The sequence below is a fragment of the Macadamia integrifolia genome, unplaced genomic scaffold (assembly GCF_013358625.1).
Source record: "Macadamia integrifolia cultivar HAES 741 unplaced genomic scaffold, SCU_Mint_v3 scaffold462, whole genome shotgun sequence".
NCBI classification, from domain to species: Eukaryota; Viridiplantae; Streptophyta; class Magnoliopsida; order Proteales; family Proteaceae; genus Macadamia; species Macadamia integrifolia.
Genome location: NW_024870460.1, coordinates 398,751 through 417,542, shown reverse-complemented (window position 1 = coordinate 417,542; position 18,792 = coordinate 398,751). Strand labels below are relative to the sequence as shown.

At 38.0% G+C, this 18,792-nt stretch overlaps 1 protein-coding gene across 2 annotated transcripts in view; it reads right to left on the bottom strand.

Moving 5' to 3' along the window:
• The window catches only part of LOC122068848 (novel plant SNARE 11-like), a 43,184-nt gene extending 39,400 nt beyond the window's left edge, over window positions 1-3,784 (bottom strand). For both annotated transcript variants that reach the window (XM_042632766.1, XM_042632767.1), the window contains exons 1-4: window positions 3,290-3,784; window positions 2,858-2,950; window positions 2,061-2,154; window positions 1,904-1,941 (exon numbers count right to left, since the gene is read on the bottom strand). In XM_042632766.1, coding sequence (XP_042488700.1) covers window positions 1,904-1,941; window positions 2,061-2,154; window positions 2,858-2,950; window positions 3,290-3,366 — 302 coding nt within the window. In that variant the 5' untranslated portion in view covers window positions 3,367-3,784. The remainder of the gene's footprint in view (window positions 1-1,903; window positions 1,942-2,060; window positions 2,155-2,857; window positions 2,951-3,289) is intronic.
• Between the last annotated feature and the right edge of the window lie 15,008 nt (window positions 3,785-18,792).

Here is an 18,792-nt window from a genome sequence, read left to right as displayed (position 1 = left end):
ACAGGAGTAGAAATATAGTGGATGACCTTAGGGCTTAGGCACTCATTATGGCATCATAGAGGTAAGTATAATAAATACTTGTATATTTTATGTCTTCTTTTCTTTATATTTATAATTTTGTTTCATAATTATGTATTTATATTATATGTTAATATGTTATGATGATTGATGATTGATGATTGATGATTGATGATTGAATATTGATGATTGATGATTGATGATTGATGATTGATGATTGATGATTGATGATTGATGATTGATGATTGATGATTGATGAAGATAAACTTAGTTTATTCACTTTATTGATTTGTTTTCTTGATGAATATCTTATATTGATATGAATATAAACCTTTAATATTTATTTAGCATATGAGTAATAGGATTCAACTAGGATTTGAACCAAATAGATTGATTTTATAAAAAAAAATTACACAAGAATGCTTTAGTCAATAAGACGACATTTTATGCCCGTCTTATTGCTAAGGCGCTCCGAAAGGCCCTCAAATGCCTCCGTCGCCTTACCGTCTTAAAAACTATAGGATAGATTAGTCTTTATCATTGTAATTTGTATCTTCCATATATATGTGCACTCACCTCATGCATTTGCATTGCATCATTCTAGAATGATCATAGAACATACTTTGACCAAAAATGGAAAGTCTTTAAGTGGTTAGGAACATATTTGGAAAAATATGTCCTAGTGATTTCCTGTAAAAATCACAATGACCTGACTCAAGGGAATTTTAGGTAACCTAAAAGTAGGTATCAAGAGATGGACCCTTCATGAAAGTTGTAGGAGATCGAGTTACGATTCCAACACAACTGGAATCAGGTCAATCCGAGATTGGATCTGAAAGCTACGGCCAAGACACTGACGACTGATCAGTGTGATAGAACTCCGTCAAAACGGATTCTGGCCGAGCCTGCAGGAGGTCGATCGGCACCTGCCAGGACGATGCATCCGGTCTACTGGTGCCCGTCCGGCTGTGGTACAACTGGCTCCAACGGCTATTTTTTGCCCCAATGGCTCTTGGCGATCGACCGATAGACCCAAAATATGACCGTTTGAGTGAGATTTACCGCCTAAAATAACCATCTAATCTCAACTATAAATACCACTAATGCTCTCAATTAAATAACAATTAATTCCAATCATTTGAGCACTATTTTGAGAGCATCCTAAGTCAAAAGCATTCTCCATTACTTGAGCTTCTGTCCATCATTCCACTACAAGTTAAGCTCAAAGTTTTTATCAAAAGTCTTCCACACTTTCATTGGTCGAGTCAAGGATTGGTGAAGACTTATAAAGATGCAAACATTCTATTATCATTGCATACATCATTTGCACTACACTGGAGGTAGCACTATTATTCCACTTCTCTTATTTCTTTGTTTTTACATTATGTCTAGACTGTACTTAGGCTTGTGTAAAGGATTCTCTTATCCTTACAAGAGTGTAAGGTGTCTCTCTACCTTAAAAGAGATTGTAAGGTGCCTCTCTACCTGAAAAGATGATGTACGGATTCTCTTATCCTTAAAAGATTGTGTAAAGGTTTTCCCCCCTACCTACTATACTGAAAGGGAAGAGCTAGTGGAATACCTTACAAGAGGATGTTGTAAGAATGGACTAGACTCAAGTTAAGTCGAACCACTATAAATCTTGGTGTTGTGTGGTTGTAACTTTTATTCCTCTGCAATTTATATTTCGCAATCACACTTGAGATTCATATTTCGAAAAGATTAAAAATTTCACTAGCATAACCTATTCACCCCCCTCTAGGTTATTTCAAGAAACTGGTTAACGATTACAATATCAAATAGTTATATAGATTGTCTGTAAATGCAAGGAGTTTCTGCATTGAGTAGGTTATATATACAATTAAAAATGGAATCTATAACTTACTGTTTTTTGAGAGCAACATAGGAATTCAATTCCTTGATCTGCACAACAATGAAAAAATGCAGAGTTATGTCGGGCAAATGTAATGAATTTGGAATACAAATTTAGAAAATCATTAAGCGCCTAAAAATAATATATATCTCAAGAAATGGAACTCGACCATTGACTGTTTTTTGTCATTGAGCAGCCTGTTGGTGTCCGGACTATTTCTACTGTCTCCTTCCTTCACTTCTCTGTCGAACTCTTTGATAAGCCTGCATATAGAATACGTTGACTATAAGAAAGGTTGCATTGAAAAGAAGATTGTGCTGTCCCTGTCTGCCTTTACAAGAAATTAGAGCCTTGCCTTTGTCTAAGAAAATAGAAATATTTTAAACATCCTTTACATCACACTGTTTTAGAGAGTCCAGAAATCTAAGAAAAAAAGACTAGAGAAAATTAGTCATCGGATTCCAAGAAAAACTAATTACACCCTTTCTCAGTGCAACATGTACATGTGCAATTTGTATAGCTGTACTGCTTAATACTGAATCTCTTGTCATTTATAATAATACTTAGTCAAAAGGACTAGGGAACACAAATCCATCCCTCCCCGCCCCCCATCGCCCGCAAATCTGTATTTCAGAAATATGGTTAAGTATTATTTAATTGGGAAAATAAAAACCATGCCAAGTGTAGTGAAAAGGCCATTTTCCTCAACCACTGATCAAATTACTTCTCCCATCTATTTCTAAACCTAGAAACCATGATTAAGCTTCTTTAAATGGAGTTTTCTTTTTTTTTTTTTTTGGGTGAATATAAATGAAGTTTTGTTCACCATTTTAATAAATAATGAATTAAATGTCTAATTCTTGTGATTCTGCTCCAAAATATTTCAGTGTACCAAAAATTCATATAAGAATTGATTAGCTAAAGCAACATTTAACACACAAATACACAGAGACCTAAAGATCTTACCTCTTACATTCCCGCATCTTTTCTGTTAGTTCTTCCAATTGCCTACTTTGCCTATTCGGGTCCTTAATCTTCTCCAATTTCTGGAATCCATTTCTGTGCAAAAAGAAAGAAAGTTCCATAAATCGGTTGCAGAACTTGGAACCACAATTTTTGTCAGATACAAATATACCAAGATCTATAAAATGCAAGCACAACTACTGAATGAAAGACATTTGAAATAATAAATTTGGGAACTGCTATACTTATTGTTCTTCTCTATTAGTTCACTCAATGTTCAGGTTCAAGTGTCACCCTTAATTAAAAAATATAGCTGAGACTAGTTATATAACCACGAATTGAAATCAATCACCGGAGATCCCAGATCTAAAAATACATAATGCACCAATAAATCTCAACACCAGAGACCCTTGAAATGTAACGATTCGAACTTACGATAGAGCCCGGAAAATATCACTAATCTGTCCATCGATTTCAGCTAGCTCCTCACTGATTGCAGACAACGAATCCATCCCTAACAACTATATTCCAGAAGCAAATAGTCTTGTTTCACGATTAAAAAAGAAAAAGGCGCGGTTTCAAGTCGACTAACAGATCTTAGATATCAAAACATCAAAAATGTACAAAATGCAGATCCTTCGTAAGTTCTCCAAAAACAAAATTTCAAAATTGATTCAACAATGACAACAATAGTAAAGATCTCTGGCTTTCAAACCGAAGCTTCAATGCAGAACCGACTCAAATCGAAGAAAAAAATGTAAATGTATGATCGGATGATCGGATGATTTGTATCCGATCAATACAGGTAGGATAACAGAGTTGGATCAACTGGGGAAGCCCAAATCTAGGGATTTTTTGCTCTGCCGATCTTCTTTGCGAGGGAAAAAGCAGGGACCAGTTCTCGTATTTTTCACAAAATAAAATATGATATAATATGTCCCGAAGTCAGCCGTCTAAACCTCCATTTTGAACGGACAGCACGTGCTTAGACGCCGATACCATATACTGCTAGTTTAATATAATAAGCTGGCCTTCATTGACCGTTGGATTTGATTACCTTGATCTCGACGAAATAAGTGGACTGTGAGAAAGTCAATTCTTTGACCATTAATTAATCCGATCCGAGGATTGTTTGAGACAGTATCTAATGAGACCGAATGCACGTAATCATGTTCACGCGTCCTAGTTGTCACGAAAATCTTTTTAATTTTCATAATAGATTGCGTAGGTGGACATGTGAAGGTAGCACAAAAGGTGTTCTCATGGAACCAGCTCAGCGTGCAGTGAAATGATGGGTCCAACGTCACATCGTTTGGTATGTTAAAATCATTAAAAAATATTCCGAGAGAGTCCATGTAGTAGCGGTGTCAAGCAGTTGGGCGGATCTAATTGGGGTCGATCAATTTTTAGGGCTACACTCTGAACACCTGTTTAACTAAACAAATTTAGTTAAAGCAGGCATGGTGCAATTGATAATTGAGCCAAACGGGCCTTTACGGGGCTACAGACCTATTTAACTTTAAATTGATTAAATCAAATATGGGCATAATAACTAAGTTACAAAGGTACTTAATCTTTAACCCACAAAACTCAAAACATTTAAATTATATATCACAACCTAAGTTTAACAGATTCAAATCAATTAAACTATGCCTAAAAAGATGAATTTCCAAATAACAATCATCATCATCTCAACTTTACATATCACAATAGCCTTAGCACTAAATACAAGTAGTATTAAAAAAATTTTAAAAAAATTTTAAAAAAATTTTAAAAAAATTAAAAAAAAAAGGTTATGAGTGGTATTAAAGGGGTCGAGCTAGGTCAAGCTTAAAAGAGTCAGTTCAAGTCGGGCTTATAAATGTATCAAGTCGGTCGAACCCATCGGACTAGGTGGTTGCATTGTGTACTACCTATTTATAAATGTTTCGGGCTCAAGCCCAATACGTTTATTAATTGGGTCGATCAAGGTCGGACCATAAACGTGCCAGGCTTGGCCGAGCTTACCGATGCGGACCTAGAATTGACACCCCTAATGGGTAGTAGCACTAACAACTTCTGAACCAATGTTGAAGCCTCTGCTATTTGCTATTCGGTCCTTGGTTCTAAGTATCTATATCAGATTGATTAGATCGTATTAGTATCAGCTAAGATTGGAAACAATGCAATAATATCCAGTCAAGCATTGGAATCAGATCAAGAGTAAAATCATCAAAATCCATTTTTTATAAAATAAAATAAAATAAAATTTGGTAAAACCTACCAATCCAAGTTGATACTGATCAATCTAGGCTCTCTTAGGTATTATTTTTCTTTTTTATTTTTGTTTATTTAACCATAATCACTAATAAAAACCAATTTTTATCAAAAGATAAAAATCATTTGGTAACCCATAGACATAATAGAGTAGGGAATGAGAAATCATTTGGTAACTATTATAGGTATATATAATTTTAAGTAATGGGTGAAGGGATTCCCTCTTCACCCATCTTCTCAGCCCTACTACTCCAATTCCTCAAAAGTGCAACCATTTATTTATTCTTTCTCCCCATAATTCACAAAAATCAGACCAAGTGCCAAACTTTAATTCGACCTTCGTAGAATTAATAAGGTTTCCCCGACAAATGCATCTATTATGGAAAAAGTACTCACCATTACTAGTGTGACACGTGGACTTGGCTGGTCTAAGCGAGCCCAAGATGAGCTAGTCTCGAGACCCAAGAAACTGATCAGGACCTAAGAACCCGATTAGGACGGACTCAACTATCTAACAACCAAGCAACACCTACACTCGTGGATCAGCAGCTGAGCGACCGAGCTACATCCCCGGGCTATGCCCACTGTTGAAGGTTGGGTGCAGAATCGACCTATGTCCACATATGTAGGTCGGACACAAAATGATCGAAGTATGTCCGCATTTGTAGGTCGGTAACCAAGTGGCTGAACCACATCCAAGTGGATGGACCAAATCCGAGCCACCGAGGTCAACAATCAAGCTATCAAACTACAACTACATCTATAAGTTGGCACGTGGTAGATTGGTTAGCCATTGGACGCTTGGAAGAAGTAGCTCAGCAACTGAGTGGCTATACCACCGTCACTTAGAGAATCCTTGGATAATGGAAACTTGTTCACTATAAGACAGGTCACTCCTAATCAAATATGTAACATTCAAGCAAGGAGCGGATCTATCCTTAAGGAAAGATCACCTACAAAGATTCATCTTCCCTATAAGGAAGGAGATCTCCCTCATCAAGCTGGATAGAAGATTCCTCCAACTGGAATGGCTACCATATACACACTCTCCGAGTATAACTCATACTATACTCGGACTCCTACCAGGATTAGGAGACTCACCTAATTGGGACTCTTCATTGTTGCCACTCTACAGGCTATATACAAATACCCATGTTAGCCCCCTTTCACATGGATCAAAATTTTTCCGTTATACTTGGAATTTCTGTTTGTGGAGAGATATGATTTAGGCATTAGAGAGTACCCCGTCGAAACAGACCGGCACTCACTCTCTTGTGTTTATTCTTTTGTGCAAGACCCAAGGAAAGGCTAGGACGATTTCTTGCCGCAACAACATCCTTAGTTATGGTGTGGGCGGTGGAGGCGGTGTTATTGTGGCGATTTAACCTCGACGCGAGCTCGTACAGGATCCAGGCTGGAGAGAGATAAAGATTATAGCCAATTCCAAACGATTCCAATCTAAAGCTCCTGGCACCTAAATCTTGATTATGGTTTTTGAAACACGGCTCATGTATTACAAGGCTCTTCCCATCTTCCTTGTTGAAAATAAACCCAAGATCAATAGACCCCTTAAGCTCACAAAGATCCTTATTTATCAACCCAATAAGCTGGCACCCGATTCCTCCAACCCATTTCTCTGCCGGAGTGGGGAAATAATATCCCCTATTGAAACCACTAATTTTCCAAGTTAAAGCATAAATAAATAAAATAAAATGAAATCACAATTGGATGCAATGGATACTGGGTAACGTCCAAGACCCTCCACCGACCAGAAGGTTGGTGTTTCGATGCCAGTCTGAGAGCTAGAATGCCTTAACCTGGAAAAGAGGTAAGGGGCTTGGATTTCTATTTACAAAGAAAATGACTACTTTACCCCTCCATATTGGGACTTACAAACACATGTTCATTAAAGTTTAGAGAAAAAATGATTGAAAATCATTTTTTACCAAAACATATAAATGACTTTTGATCTATTTATGGTTTTTTGTTTTACCATTTTTTTTAAAATAGAAACAAGCTCTATAAATGATACCAAATGCAACCAAAACCGTTTCTATAAAATATAAATATATATGACCAGATAACAGGATCGATCTACACCAAAATCTAGGGAAATAGGGTTCTCCTGGTTCTATATAGTGAGAAGAACGAGATCGATGCAATACCGTACTCCGATCTAGGCAAGAAGGCGATCGCTAGGATAGGTGCGATACCATACCTAGAACTAATTTGTGCAAAATAAAAAATAAACAAATAAAAGAAGCAACACCAAGAACTAAAAAATGGAAAATAAAATAAAAGCTGCTTAACCTGATCTATTTTTCACAGTCGAGAGGCTCTACTGTAGGCTTCTCTGTGAAGATAGAATAAGAAGCAAACTGTAGATGTAGATGTAGATGCAAGAAAATAATGATGCAAAATTATAATTTGAAAGATAAAATAAACTTTGCTTGTAATTTGGAGACTTTTGAATACAAGGTTTGGGTAGGCTTAGGTTGGAGGATTTGAGAAGAAGAAGGGTATATGGATCTTTGATGGAGCTTTTGAGGGTTGTTGATGCTAACCTTTGAGGGCGATCGGACTTGGAGGGGACGATCGGACCTTGGAGTTGTTTGTTGAAGACCGACGGAGCTTTGAGGAGTCCGACGGAGCTTGAACCTTGAAGAACTTGAGAGGGGCGATTCCTTTGGATGGAGTCTTCTCACTCTCTAAGTCTAATTTTGGGAGAGAATAACCAAGTGGTTTGGGAAGAAGGGGGGTGTCCCTTTTATAGAGAAAGGGCACATTTACATTTCATTTGGGTTTGCGGCGCATTTGAATTTCACTATTCTAAATTACATTTGAAACAGTACCGAATTTCATTTGGAACTGTGCACTTGAATTTGGAACACTATTTGAAAGTACTGTTGGCGTTGAAAGTTGGGCTGATCTTGGACGTTGAAACGGAATCTTTGATCTTGGGATCTTGACCCTTGATTTAGAATCTTCTATCTTGACCGTTGATTTGAAATCTTCAATGATTGTACCACGACATTCCATGTGTCTAGGACACTGTTTTTCTGCATTGGTTTGATCAAGGGATTTGTACCATATTTGACTGAGCCTGGTATTGGTCTGATTGTCCTTTAACCTGGGACAGTAGCAGTATCACCTTTCCTCTATGAGGTTGTCCGTGGTTAGTTGACTAGGTGAGTTATCGACATCACCGGTCGGCTAGTTTAGATTCATCCCAGTAGACGTTGAAGACCAAATTATTGCTTAGTCATCGATTTTGATTTTGATTTTGATGTGGCCCGGCGAGACCTGCGGGAGGTCACCGTTTTGAATTTGCTTAAGGATGATGCCTTGCTAGAGGGAATATCTGGCTCATCATCAGAGGGGTCTTGGGCCATTTATTGAGTGTAGCAATGGACTACCATGGAGCTTTTGATGGAGCTGAGGCTGTAAGCTTCGTCACTTGATTCTTCTTCTAAGTCGAAGCCGAGTTCAGCAAGACGAGCCAAAAGGGCTTTTTTTCACTTTTGATGCTTGATTTTGAGGAAGCTAGAAGGGGCAGGATGGGTTTGAGGCCCGTGAGGCTTTGGATGAGGGCCGTTTTCACATTTTGAGATATCACAATTGTCCCACCATTTGACGTGGTAAACACGTGAGAGGACGGGGGTGATCCAGTCCTGGGTTTGGAAGTCATTGATCTCATAGTCCCAAAAAAGGACCTATGCCAGGCGGCAGTGGAGGAAGTACCGGAGGAGATCAAACTGGTGAGGTTGCTATTGGGTGTGTTTGCAGAATACTTGGAAAGATTCTTGTATTTGCTGTGGGAGGATATCGACCATGGGGCCGTATTGATCCCACCAACGGGGAAACCAGAGGGGTATTTGATTATTGAACTTATAATCAAAACAAAAGAACCAGGAATGCCTATTGTTCCTATTTTGAAATAAGAATGCTTTGTACCATGCTTCCTGGTAGTCATAGTAATGATACCCGGAAGGGGTGTAGGTAATTTAAAAGTTTTTGCAAAAGTGAGCGGATGGTTGTTCCATTCTTTGAGGCTAAGCATTTTGCATATGGTCACAGTTGTGTGTGTGACCAAGGATGGATCATTTCTGTCGAAATTGAGTTTGAGCCTGACAGAATCAGTATCGACAAGAATGTATTCATAAAATTCTTGTGCTTTGCAGCCATAGGGGAATAATAGTGCCATCCTTAAAAGAAGATTTGTCGTGCCATGTTTGATGGAGAGTCCATGTAATTTTCAAGAACTTATTCAATGGTGAAGAGATCTTCTTTGAGGGATTTTTCATGGTATTGGCTTTTGATTTTGGATCCTTAAGCTGTTTGGAGGGGTTTAGCCTCGGTTGTTTGAAGGCTAGAGCTAGCTTTATTTGTGGTCTGAAGGGGGCTGGCAGCCGATGAAAGGACTACGACATGGGAATATGGCTGATTTGTGGAAGCCAACTGGGATTGGCTACGGGTGATAATTTGATTTGATGGAGCGGCAGTAGTGCCGTAGTTAGATTTGGATTGAACTAGGGAATTTGATGAAATGGACTCTTTTGGGGGAGCCATTTTGAGAAGGTTTATTTGAGGAGTCTAGCCCTGTAGGAATTCACGAGTAAGGAAGTCAAGGACAGAATTGGGTTCTCCTTTAATATATTCAATTTGAAATTCAAAAATTGAGAGTAAAGCTTGCCATCGGGCAAAAATTTGTTTTGAAGCTAAATTTGAGACATCATTTTGTAAAACAAATTTAGCAGCGCTGCAATCAACACGAACTAAAAATGGTTTATTTAATAATGCATTTTGAATTTTTTGTATACAAAGAACTATGGAAAGGACCTCTTTTTTGATAGTACTATAGTTCTTTTGTGCAGAGTTTCAGGTACCGGAGGTAAACTGAACAAGTTGTTCTTTGTTGGAATTTGGGAGTTTTTATTTAAGGATTCCACCATATCCAATGTCTAAGGCGTCGGTTTCAACTATTTTAAAAGCCTCAGGGTTTGGGATGAATAGGCAAGGGATTTCTTTGACCAATTTTTTGATTAATTGTATGGCAGTTGTTTGGGTCGAAGACCAAGGGGTCGGGTTCTTTTTAAGCCGAAGGTACAAAGGTTCGGCAATCTTACTAACTTGAGGAAAAAAATCATGAACGTAATTTAAGCTTCCAAGGAATCTTTGCAATTGAGTTTTTTCTAGAATTTGGTCTGGGAATTCATCACCAAATGAAATTGCATGATCAATAGAGGTTAAGGTACCCTTGTTGATTAGATGTCCAAGAAAATGGACTTTTGTTAGAAAAAAATCCAATTTTCTTTTTGAGAGGACAAGGCCATTCGATTTGATGATTTGATAAAAATTTCTTAATTGTTTGAAGTGTTGTTCCACTGAATCAGCAAAAACTAAAACATCATCAATATAGACAATTGTAAATTGTCCAAAAGAATTAAAGATATCGTTCATAATTTTCTGAAATTCACTAGGAGTATTTTTAAGGCCGAATGGCATGACATTCCATTCATAAAGGCCAAAGGGAGTAGTAAAGATAGTTTTATAATAGTCCTTTTCTTGAATATGGATTTGCCATAATCCGAATTTCATATCGAATTTGGAAAAGATTTTGGCTTGATATATTCTTTGTAAAAGGTCTTTTTGGTTTGGGATTAGGTATCATACCCAGTGAAGGGCATCATTAAGGGGTTTTGTAATTAACGACCAGGCGAGGGGTTCCTCGTTCGATTTCAGAGGCCTTATTAATATAGAAGACTATACAGCTCCAGGGGGAGGTGCTAGGCCGAATAAGCTTTTTGGCTAAAAGGTCGTTGATTTCATGTTTGCAAGTTTCAAGTAGTGTTTGATTCATTTAAGCAGGCCGTGCTTTGGTCGGGATTTGGAGTTCAGAAAAATCTTTGCCGTAGGGAAGGGAAACCATGTGTTTCTTTCGATGCCAGAAGGCATCGGGGACCTCTGAGCAAAGATCATGCTCAAATTTAGAGCGGAGTTGGTTTATTTGGTGAATAGTCATAGGATTGTTGTTCTGCTCCACAATTCTTTGATGAAGGAGTTCAGTTTTGAGAAAATTTAATTGTTTAGTTTTATTGGTACTTTGGTTAATAGAAGTTTGGGTCTGTATGAAGGGAAAAATAACCTTTTGGCCTTGAAATTTGGTAGTTATACTGTCTTGGGTAATTTTGAATGGTTTAAGAGTTTCAAGAAATGGTTGACCGAGGATGATAGTTTGGTCAAGGTCTTTGGCCAAAAGGAAGGTTTGGGGAAGGCAAATACCATTTTTGCAGACATAGGTGTTGGACAATTTGTAATGGACATTTAGGAGGTTACCCTAAATGTAGTCATTTGAATGAGATCCAAGGAAATAGGGTTCTCCTGATATATATATATATATAGTGAAGATAGAACAAGAAGCTATTGTATGCAGATGTAGATGCAGAAAGCTAATAATGCAATCAAAGAAAATAATTTAAAATATATTTAATATTTGGAGATCATATTACAGGGTTTGAGTGAGTAGGCTTGGGTTGGAGGATTTGAGAAGAAGAGGGTGTTTGGTCTTTGAGGAGTCTTTGAGCTGTGGATAGCTAACCTTTGGGGGACGATTAGACTTGAGATGATCGGAGCCTGTTGTTGAAGACCGACAGAGCACTTGGAGGTCCGGCGGAGCACTTGGAGATCTTGGAAGAACTTGAGAGGGATGAAGAATTCTTCTGCATAGCTTCTCTCTCTTAGTTACAAGATTTGGGTGTACTATTTCAAGTGATTTGGGAAATGGGATGATGCTCCTTTTATAATGTAAGGAAGCACATTTACATTTCATTTAGGTTTGGTTAACATTTGAATTCCATTTGGCACTGTACCAAATTAGGTACTATTTTGACATTTCATTTTGTCACTATTTGGAACTGTGCACTTGAATTTGCGTTTGAAGTGAATAGTTGTTACCGACAGATGGGAGAACTATTGGCGCCGAAAGTTGGATTTGTCTAAGGCTTCTAATTTGGAATCTTCAATGATCGTACCACGGCATTCCACGTGTCGGGGACACTGTTCTCCGTATTGGTTTGATCAAGAATATTTGTACCATATTTGTTTGAGCCTGGTATTTGCCGGACTGCCCTTTAGCCTGGGACAGTAACAATACCTCCTTTCCTTAAAAAGATCGTCCGAGGTTATTTGACTGATGGGTTTTACGATTGCACCAGTCGGTTAGTTTAGAACCGTCTTAGCAGACGTTGAGGACCAAATCATGGTTTGGTCGAAGAGGACTTTGATTTTGTGGCCCGTCGAGATCTTCGGGAGGTTACTTCTTTGAATTTGTTTGAAGACGAAGCTTTAGAGCTGGCAGGCTCATAGTCAGGATCATCTTCATATGGATCTTGGCCATAGCATTGGGCTGGCATAGATCCTTTCATAGAGTTGAGGATGTAGGCACCATCGCTGGAGCCTTCATCATTGTCTGAGTCGAAACCGAGCTCAGCCAACCGGGTAAGAAGGGCTTCCTTCTCACTCTTAATGCTTGATTTTGATGAGCCTTGGAGGGTTGGAACCGGTTTGAGACCTGTGAGGCTTTTGAGGAGTGACGACTTTTTACATTTGGAGACGTCACAGTTGTCCCACCATTTGACGTTGAAGATCCGGCAAAGGACTGGGGCAACCCAGTCAGATGTCTAGAAATCGTAAATTTGATATTCCCAGAAGAGTATCCATGCCAAGTGGCAGTGGAGGAAAAACTGGAGAAGGTCAGGTTGGTGGGGATGAGGGGTTGAGTTTTGGCAAAATGTTTGAAAGGAATCTTGAATTTATGGTGAGAGGATTTCAACCATAGGACCGTATTGATCCCACCATTTTGGAAACCAGAGGGGGATTTGATTATTGAACCTGTATTCAAAACAGAAGAACCAGGAATGGCGATTAATCCTATTTTGGAAACAAAAAGCTTTGAACCAAGCTTCTTGGTAGTCATAATACATATAAGTTTCTGGACTAAAGGTATTTGAAAAACTCCTTGTATTAAGGGGATGACTACCCCAGTCTTGGAGAGTGAGGATTTTGTAGATGGTTATAGTTGTATGGGTAACCAAGGTTTGGTCATTTCGGTCATAGTTAAGTTTGAATCTGACAGAGTCAGTTTCTACGAGAATATATTCGTAAAATTCTTGATTTTTTGCAGCAGAGGGGGAGTGGTGATGCCATCCTTTGTAGAAATTTTGTTGTGCCAAATTAATGGGTGAGTCGGTATATTTGAAAAGGGATTCTTTAATAGTGAAAAGATCCTCTTTATAGGGTTTTTCATGGTATTGGCTTTTGGGTCTAGGACCTTGAGCAGTTTGGAGAGGCTTGGCTTGAGTAGTTTGTAGGCTGGAGCTTGCCTTATTTATAGTTTGGAGGGGACCAGCAGCTGCAGATAAAACCATAGCGTGGGAGTAAGGTTTATTTGTGAATGCCAATTGGGATTGGCTTCTAGTGACTATTTGATTTGAAGGGGCAGCAGAGGCACCATAGCTAGATTTGGTTTTGATAAGGGAATTTGAGGAGGTAGACTCCTTAGGGGGAGCCATCCTGATAAGGTTGATTTGTAGAGTCTGGCCCTGTAGGAATTCACGGGTAAGAAAGTCAGGGACTGAATTTGATTCTCCTTTAATATATTCAATTTGAAATTCAAAAATTGATAATAAAGCTTGCTATCGGGCAAAAATTTGTTTTGATGCAAGATTTGAAACATCATTTTGTAAAATGTATTTAGTTGCGCTACATTCAACACGAACTAAAAATGGTTTATTTAATAATGTATTTTGAAATTTTTGTATGCAGAGAACAATCGATAGAATTTCCTTTTTAATAGTACTGTAATTTTTTTTAGCAGAATTCCAGATTTCCGAAGTAAATTGGACTAATTGTTTTTTATTGTCATTGGGAAGTCTTTGTTTGAGAATTCCTCTGTACCCAATATCTGAGGCGTCGGTTTCAATAATCTTAAAAGCCTCAGGGTTAGGGATGAATAAACAGGAAATTTCCTTGACTAATTTCTTGATAGTTTGGACAGCCGTAGTTTGGGCCGAAGACCAGGGAGTTGGTTTCTTTTTAAGCCGAAGGTATACAGGTTCGGAAATTTTACTAATTTGAGGAAGAAAATCATGAACTTAATTTAAACTTCCTAAAAATCTTTGTAATTGGATTTTGTCAAGGATTTGATCAGGGAATTTTTCACCAAAGGTAATGGCACGATCAATAGGGGTAAGGGTACCTTTTTCGATCAGGTGGCCAAGAAATCTGACTTTGGTAAGGAAGAATTCCATTTTTCTTTTTGAAAGGACTAAACCATTTGATTTAATAATTTGGTAGAATGTTCTTAAATGTTTGAAGTGTTGCTCTACTGAATTTGAAAAGACAAGGACATCATCAATATAGACAATAGTGAATTGTCCATATGAGTTAAAAATGTCATTCATAATCTTTTGAAATTCGCTTGGAGCATTTTTGATACCGAAAGGCATGACATTCCATTTGTATAGGCCAAAGGGAGTTGTGAAGGCTGTTTTGTATCGATCCTTTTCATGAATCTGGATTTGCCAGAAGCCAGATTCCATGTCGAATTTTAAAAAAATCTTTGCTTGATAAATCCTCTGTAAAAGATCCTTTTGGTTTGGGATTGGATATCTAACCCATTGAAGGGCATCATTTAAGGGTTTGTAATTTACGACCAACCTAGGGGTTCCGCATTTGATTTCGACAGTCTTATTGACGTAAAAGGCTGTACAACTCCAAGGAGAAGTACTGGGCCGAATGAGTTTTTTAGCCAAGAGATCATTAATTTCTTCTTTGCAAGTTTCAAGAAGAGTTTGATTCATTTGGGCCGGTCGGGCTTTAGTTGGGATTTGAAGGTCTGAAAATCCAGAAGCATAAGGTAGAGAAACCATATGCTGTTTTCGATGCCAAAAGGCATCAGGAACATCAGAACAGAGGTTGAGTTCAAATTTGGACTTAATTTGACCAATCTGATGAATGGTTTTGGGATTTTTAAGTTGTTCAGAGATTCGTTGGTGAAGAAGCTCTGTTTTAAGGAAATTTATTTGTTTAATTTTGTTAAGACCGTGGTTTGTAGGTGTTTGAGTTTGTAAGAATGGAAAAACAATTTTTTGACCTTGGAATTTTGTTGTAATATCATCCTGGGTAATTTTGAAGGGCTTAATTTTTTCCAGGAAAGGTTGGCCAAGGATAATGGTTTGGTCAAGATCTTTTGCAAGAATAAAAGTTTGGGGGAGATAAAGTCCTTTGTTACAAACATGGGTATTTGAGAGTTTGTATTGGACATTAGTCCAGAACCATTAGCCGTATTAAGGCATTGGGTCGTTCTTTCATAGAACTGGGTTGGAATGACACCTTCATTGATACAGTTGGCATTTGCTCCTGAATCAACAAGGGCAATAACAGAGAATTTGAATGAGGTATTAATAACCAAGGTAATATGAATATACCAGTTTTGACAGGTAATAGTAGCCACAAAACCTGGGGTTTCAGTATTAGGGTCGGAAGGGACTTGGTTTGCAAAAGGATTTGTTAATTCATCATTTGAAGTTGAGGTTCGTTGTTTTTGCCGAGTAAGGAAGGATAATTGTTGTTTGATATGTTTTATTTCATACTGCAAAGATGCAGTGGTAGTTTCAAGGGATTTGATTCTACTAGAATGGTCGGGAATATGAGGTTTTGATATTTTGTCTAATTTTTGCATGATTTTTTGGAGATTGTACAGTTGGGGAGAATTTTGGAAACATTGTTTTTGAGATGTTCAAGACAGGCCTTCTTTTGTTCAGGGTCTGTCAGACTATCGATATAATCGAAAATGTTTGAATTAGGTGATGCACGGAGCATCCAAACAAATTTGAGAGCACAATCTTCACAGCTAAGACCAATAATGCATGAATCACAAGCGCAGGCTTGAAAATTCTCATTATTAGATGAACTGGAAGTAGTATGCTCAGAAGCTTGGATTTGATTAAGTTTGTAATTTTCATCTTCAGAGGAGGATGAAGAGGTTTCTTGAAATAGGGCAAGAATTTGAGTTTTATCTTGCTCGGAGATTTGTAAGGAATTAATTTTATTTGAGACTCTACAAAATTTGGCGATATGGCCAGGTTGGCCACATCGGAAACATCCTTGAGAGGATTTATCAAGTTTTGGATCTTTGAAATTTTTTGGTGCCTTGAAAGGCTTCCTGCATTTGTTATACTTCGGTTTTGGAGGAGTTTTATGATAAAACTCAGGGGTTGTGAATGGTTTGTGGGACACATACTTCTTGGATTTGTAAAATTTTTTTAGTATTTGCGAGAAGACTTGTGTTTATGTTTTGTTGGAGGTCTAAGGGGAGGAAAATCGAATTGTTCGCAAAAGCTTCCTAATTCACGTTTGTAAAATTTGTTTTCTTTATGAATTTGTTTCTTTAGTCTAATATCTGTGCAGAGAGCGAGGCCTTCTTCATGAATTAGACTAATGATTTGGCCATAGGACATTTGATCATAGGGAATGATCCCATCATTTTCTTTCCTAAGGCGTTGTTTGATTTTTTCAGAAAATAAAGTTGGTAATCCTGTAAGAAATTTTTCTTTCCAACAGGGAAGGTTTGCATCTGGTCTAGTTAAGACTTTGGTTAAGAAGGTGTCTTTATACCATTTGAAATCATATAATTTTTTACATCGAAGGTTTGATAATTGTTCGGTTGTTCTATCTTTGAGACGAGAAGGGTTTCCTAAAAAGTAATTAGCAATGCTGAAAATAAGGGTATTAACAACATCCTCAATAGGAATACCTTCACCATCAAGAAGGGGGTCCCTTCAGGTGTAATTTGGACAGCCATTAGGATTTCAGTTTTTTGGACATCGGTCAGGACATAATCCCACCAACCTTTGAGTTGGCCAGTAAAACCAGAAACAAGTAAGGTAGCCACAGCACTATCAGGTGTATTTTTGATACGATGTGCGTTGCTAACCATGGTCATTTCCTGGAGTTTGTTCATGAGATTATGTTCAGACAAACCATCTATGTTCCATTCATAGATGATGCCACTTTGGTAGGAAGCCTGAGGAGCAATTCCTCTAGCTTCAATTTGAAGGTCAGGGAAGACCGGATGTTGGGTTGAACTTTGACCAATTTGATTAATATGTGGGAAATCTTCTTCTTCAGAACTTGAGGAAGAATCCGAAGAACATCCTATAATGGTGCGAACACCTTTATTATTTGATTCAGCCGAAGGTTCAGCTGAGGGCTGGTTTTGAACTGGTGTTTGTGGATCGTTTAAATTTGCTTCTAAATGTGCTTCAGCAGCATTTAGAATAGTAAGGCGCTGATTAATTTGGTCTAGGATAAATGATTTGTTAAGAGAATTTTGTTGTTTTTAGGGAATATTATAAGGTTTGAATAGAGGAAAGGAAGTTGGAACTGGGCCCGGTGTCATAGACGAAGAGGCTAACGGTTTAGGTTGGACAAGGTTCTCAACTCTGGATAGTTGACTACCTATGGTTTGAAGACTTAAATTTGTAAAATTTAATTGTTCAATTTGTATTCTGTTTGGATCCTCATGTTCAGAAACTTTGAATGGAGATGCAGTTATTTCATTGTTTTTCAAATAGTTATGTTTGGTGCTTTCCACCGGGGGATGGATAGCAGTTGTCGTTGGACCGGTGCAAAGGGTCCAAGATTTGTGAGAAGCAGTTTGAGTACATACCTGATTATGCCAGGGATAGTGGATATTGTTATACTGGGCATAAATATCAAAATATGTAAAGAAGAAAATATTTGCTTTAAGATTTTTCATAAAATTATACCAGTTTGTTCGAATTTGTGCTTGTTGTTCAAGGTTGAAATTTTTTAAGAACCAGTCATGTTTTTCTTTGTTTTTAAGTGATTCAAAATCGGTTCGAAGTAAAGGTTTATCAATTTGGTAATCTGTGGCTATTGGAATCATGTAAAGTCCAGGATTATTTGGATCACGAGGAGGTGGAGCAACCTCAGAGTGAGTAGGAAACTGTTGATCAAGAGCCTCAGAAGGGGTTGTCTCAGGAATAGTGGTAGTGGTTTCATATGTTCCATGGACAACATTTTAACTGGATTGGAGACCAGTAAGGTTTTGGAAAGGCGGTGGAGTCCTAGTTTGGGGAATCCATTTACCTATGTCAGAAGAAGTCGATGCATCTGAGCATGATCTTCGGAAACTTTGGTAAACAGGAGGGGGTATTTGTCGGTTAAACCGAATGGAAACTAGTCCGTCAGAATCTTGGGAGATAGAACGGATACTAGTGTTGGAAACTTGAGGGGGAATTGCAGTCGTTTGCAGCTTCCATTCCTCAAGGAAAGTGATATCTTTCCACTAACAAAGTTTTGGGTAGACAATTTGGCCCTAAATACAGTCAGTTTCAAGATAAAGGGTTTGACCCGTAGGAGAAGTCCTACGGGCACGAGGTTGGACAGATTTCATGGCTTTATATTTGATGCGGTGGATGATGGAAATAGGGATGGTTCCATGCATTAATTTGTATCCATGGGTTTTGAGGTTGAGTTTGAGGGAATGTAAAATATTTGGGTCTTCTAAAGTTATGGACATATTTGGGTAAACATTGAAATGGACGGGTCCATGACAGAGGCTAGTTTCAATGGCTCCCAGAAGGGAATCATTGAAC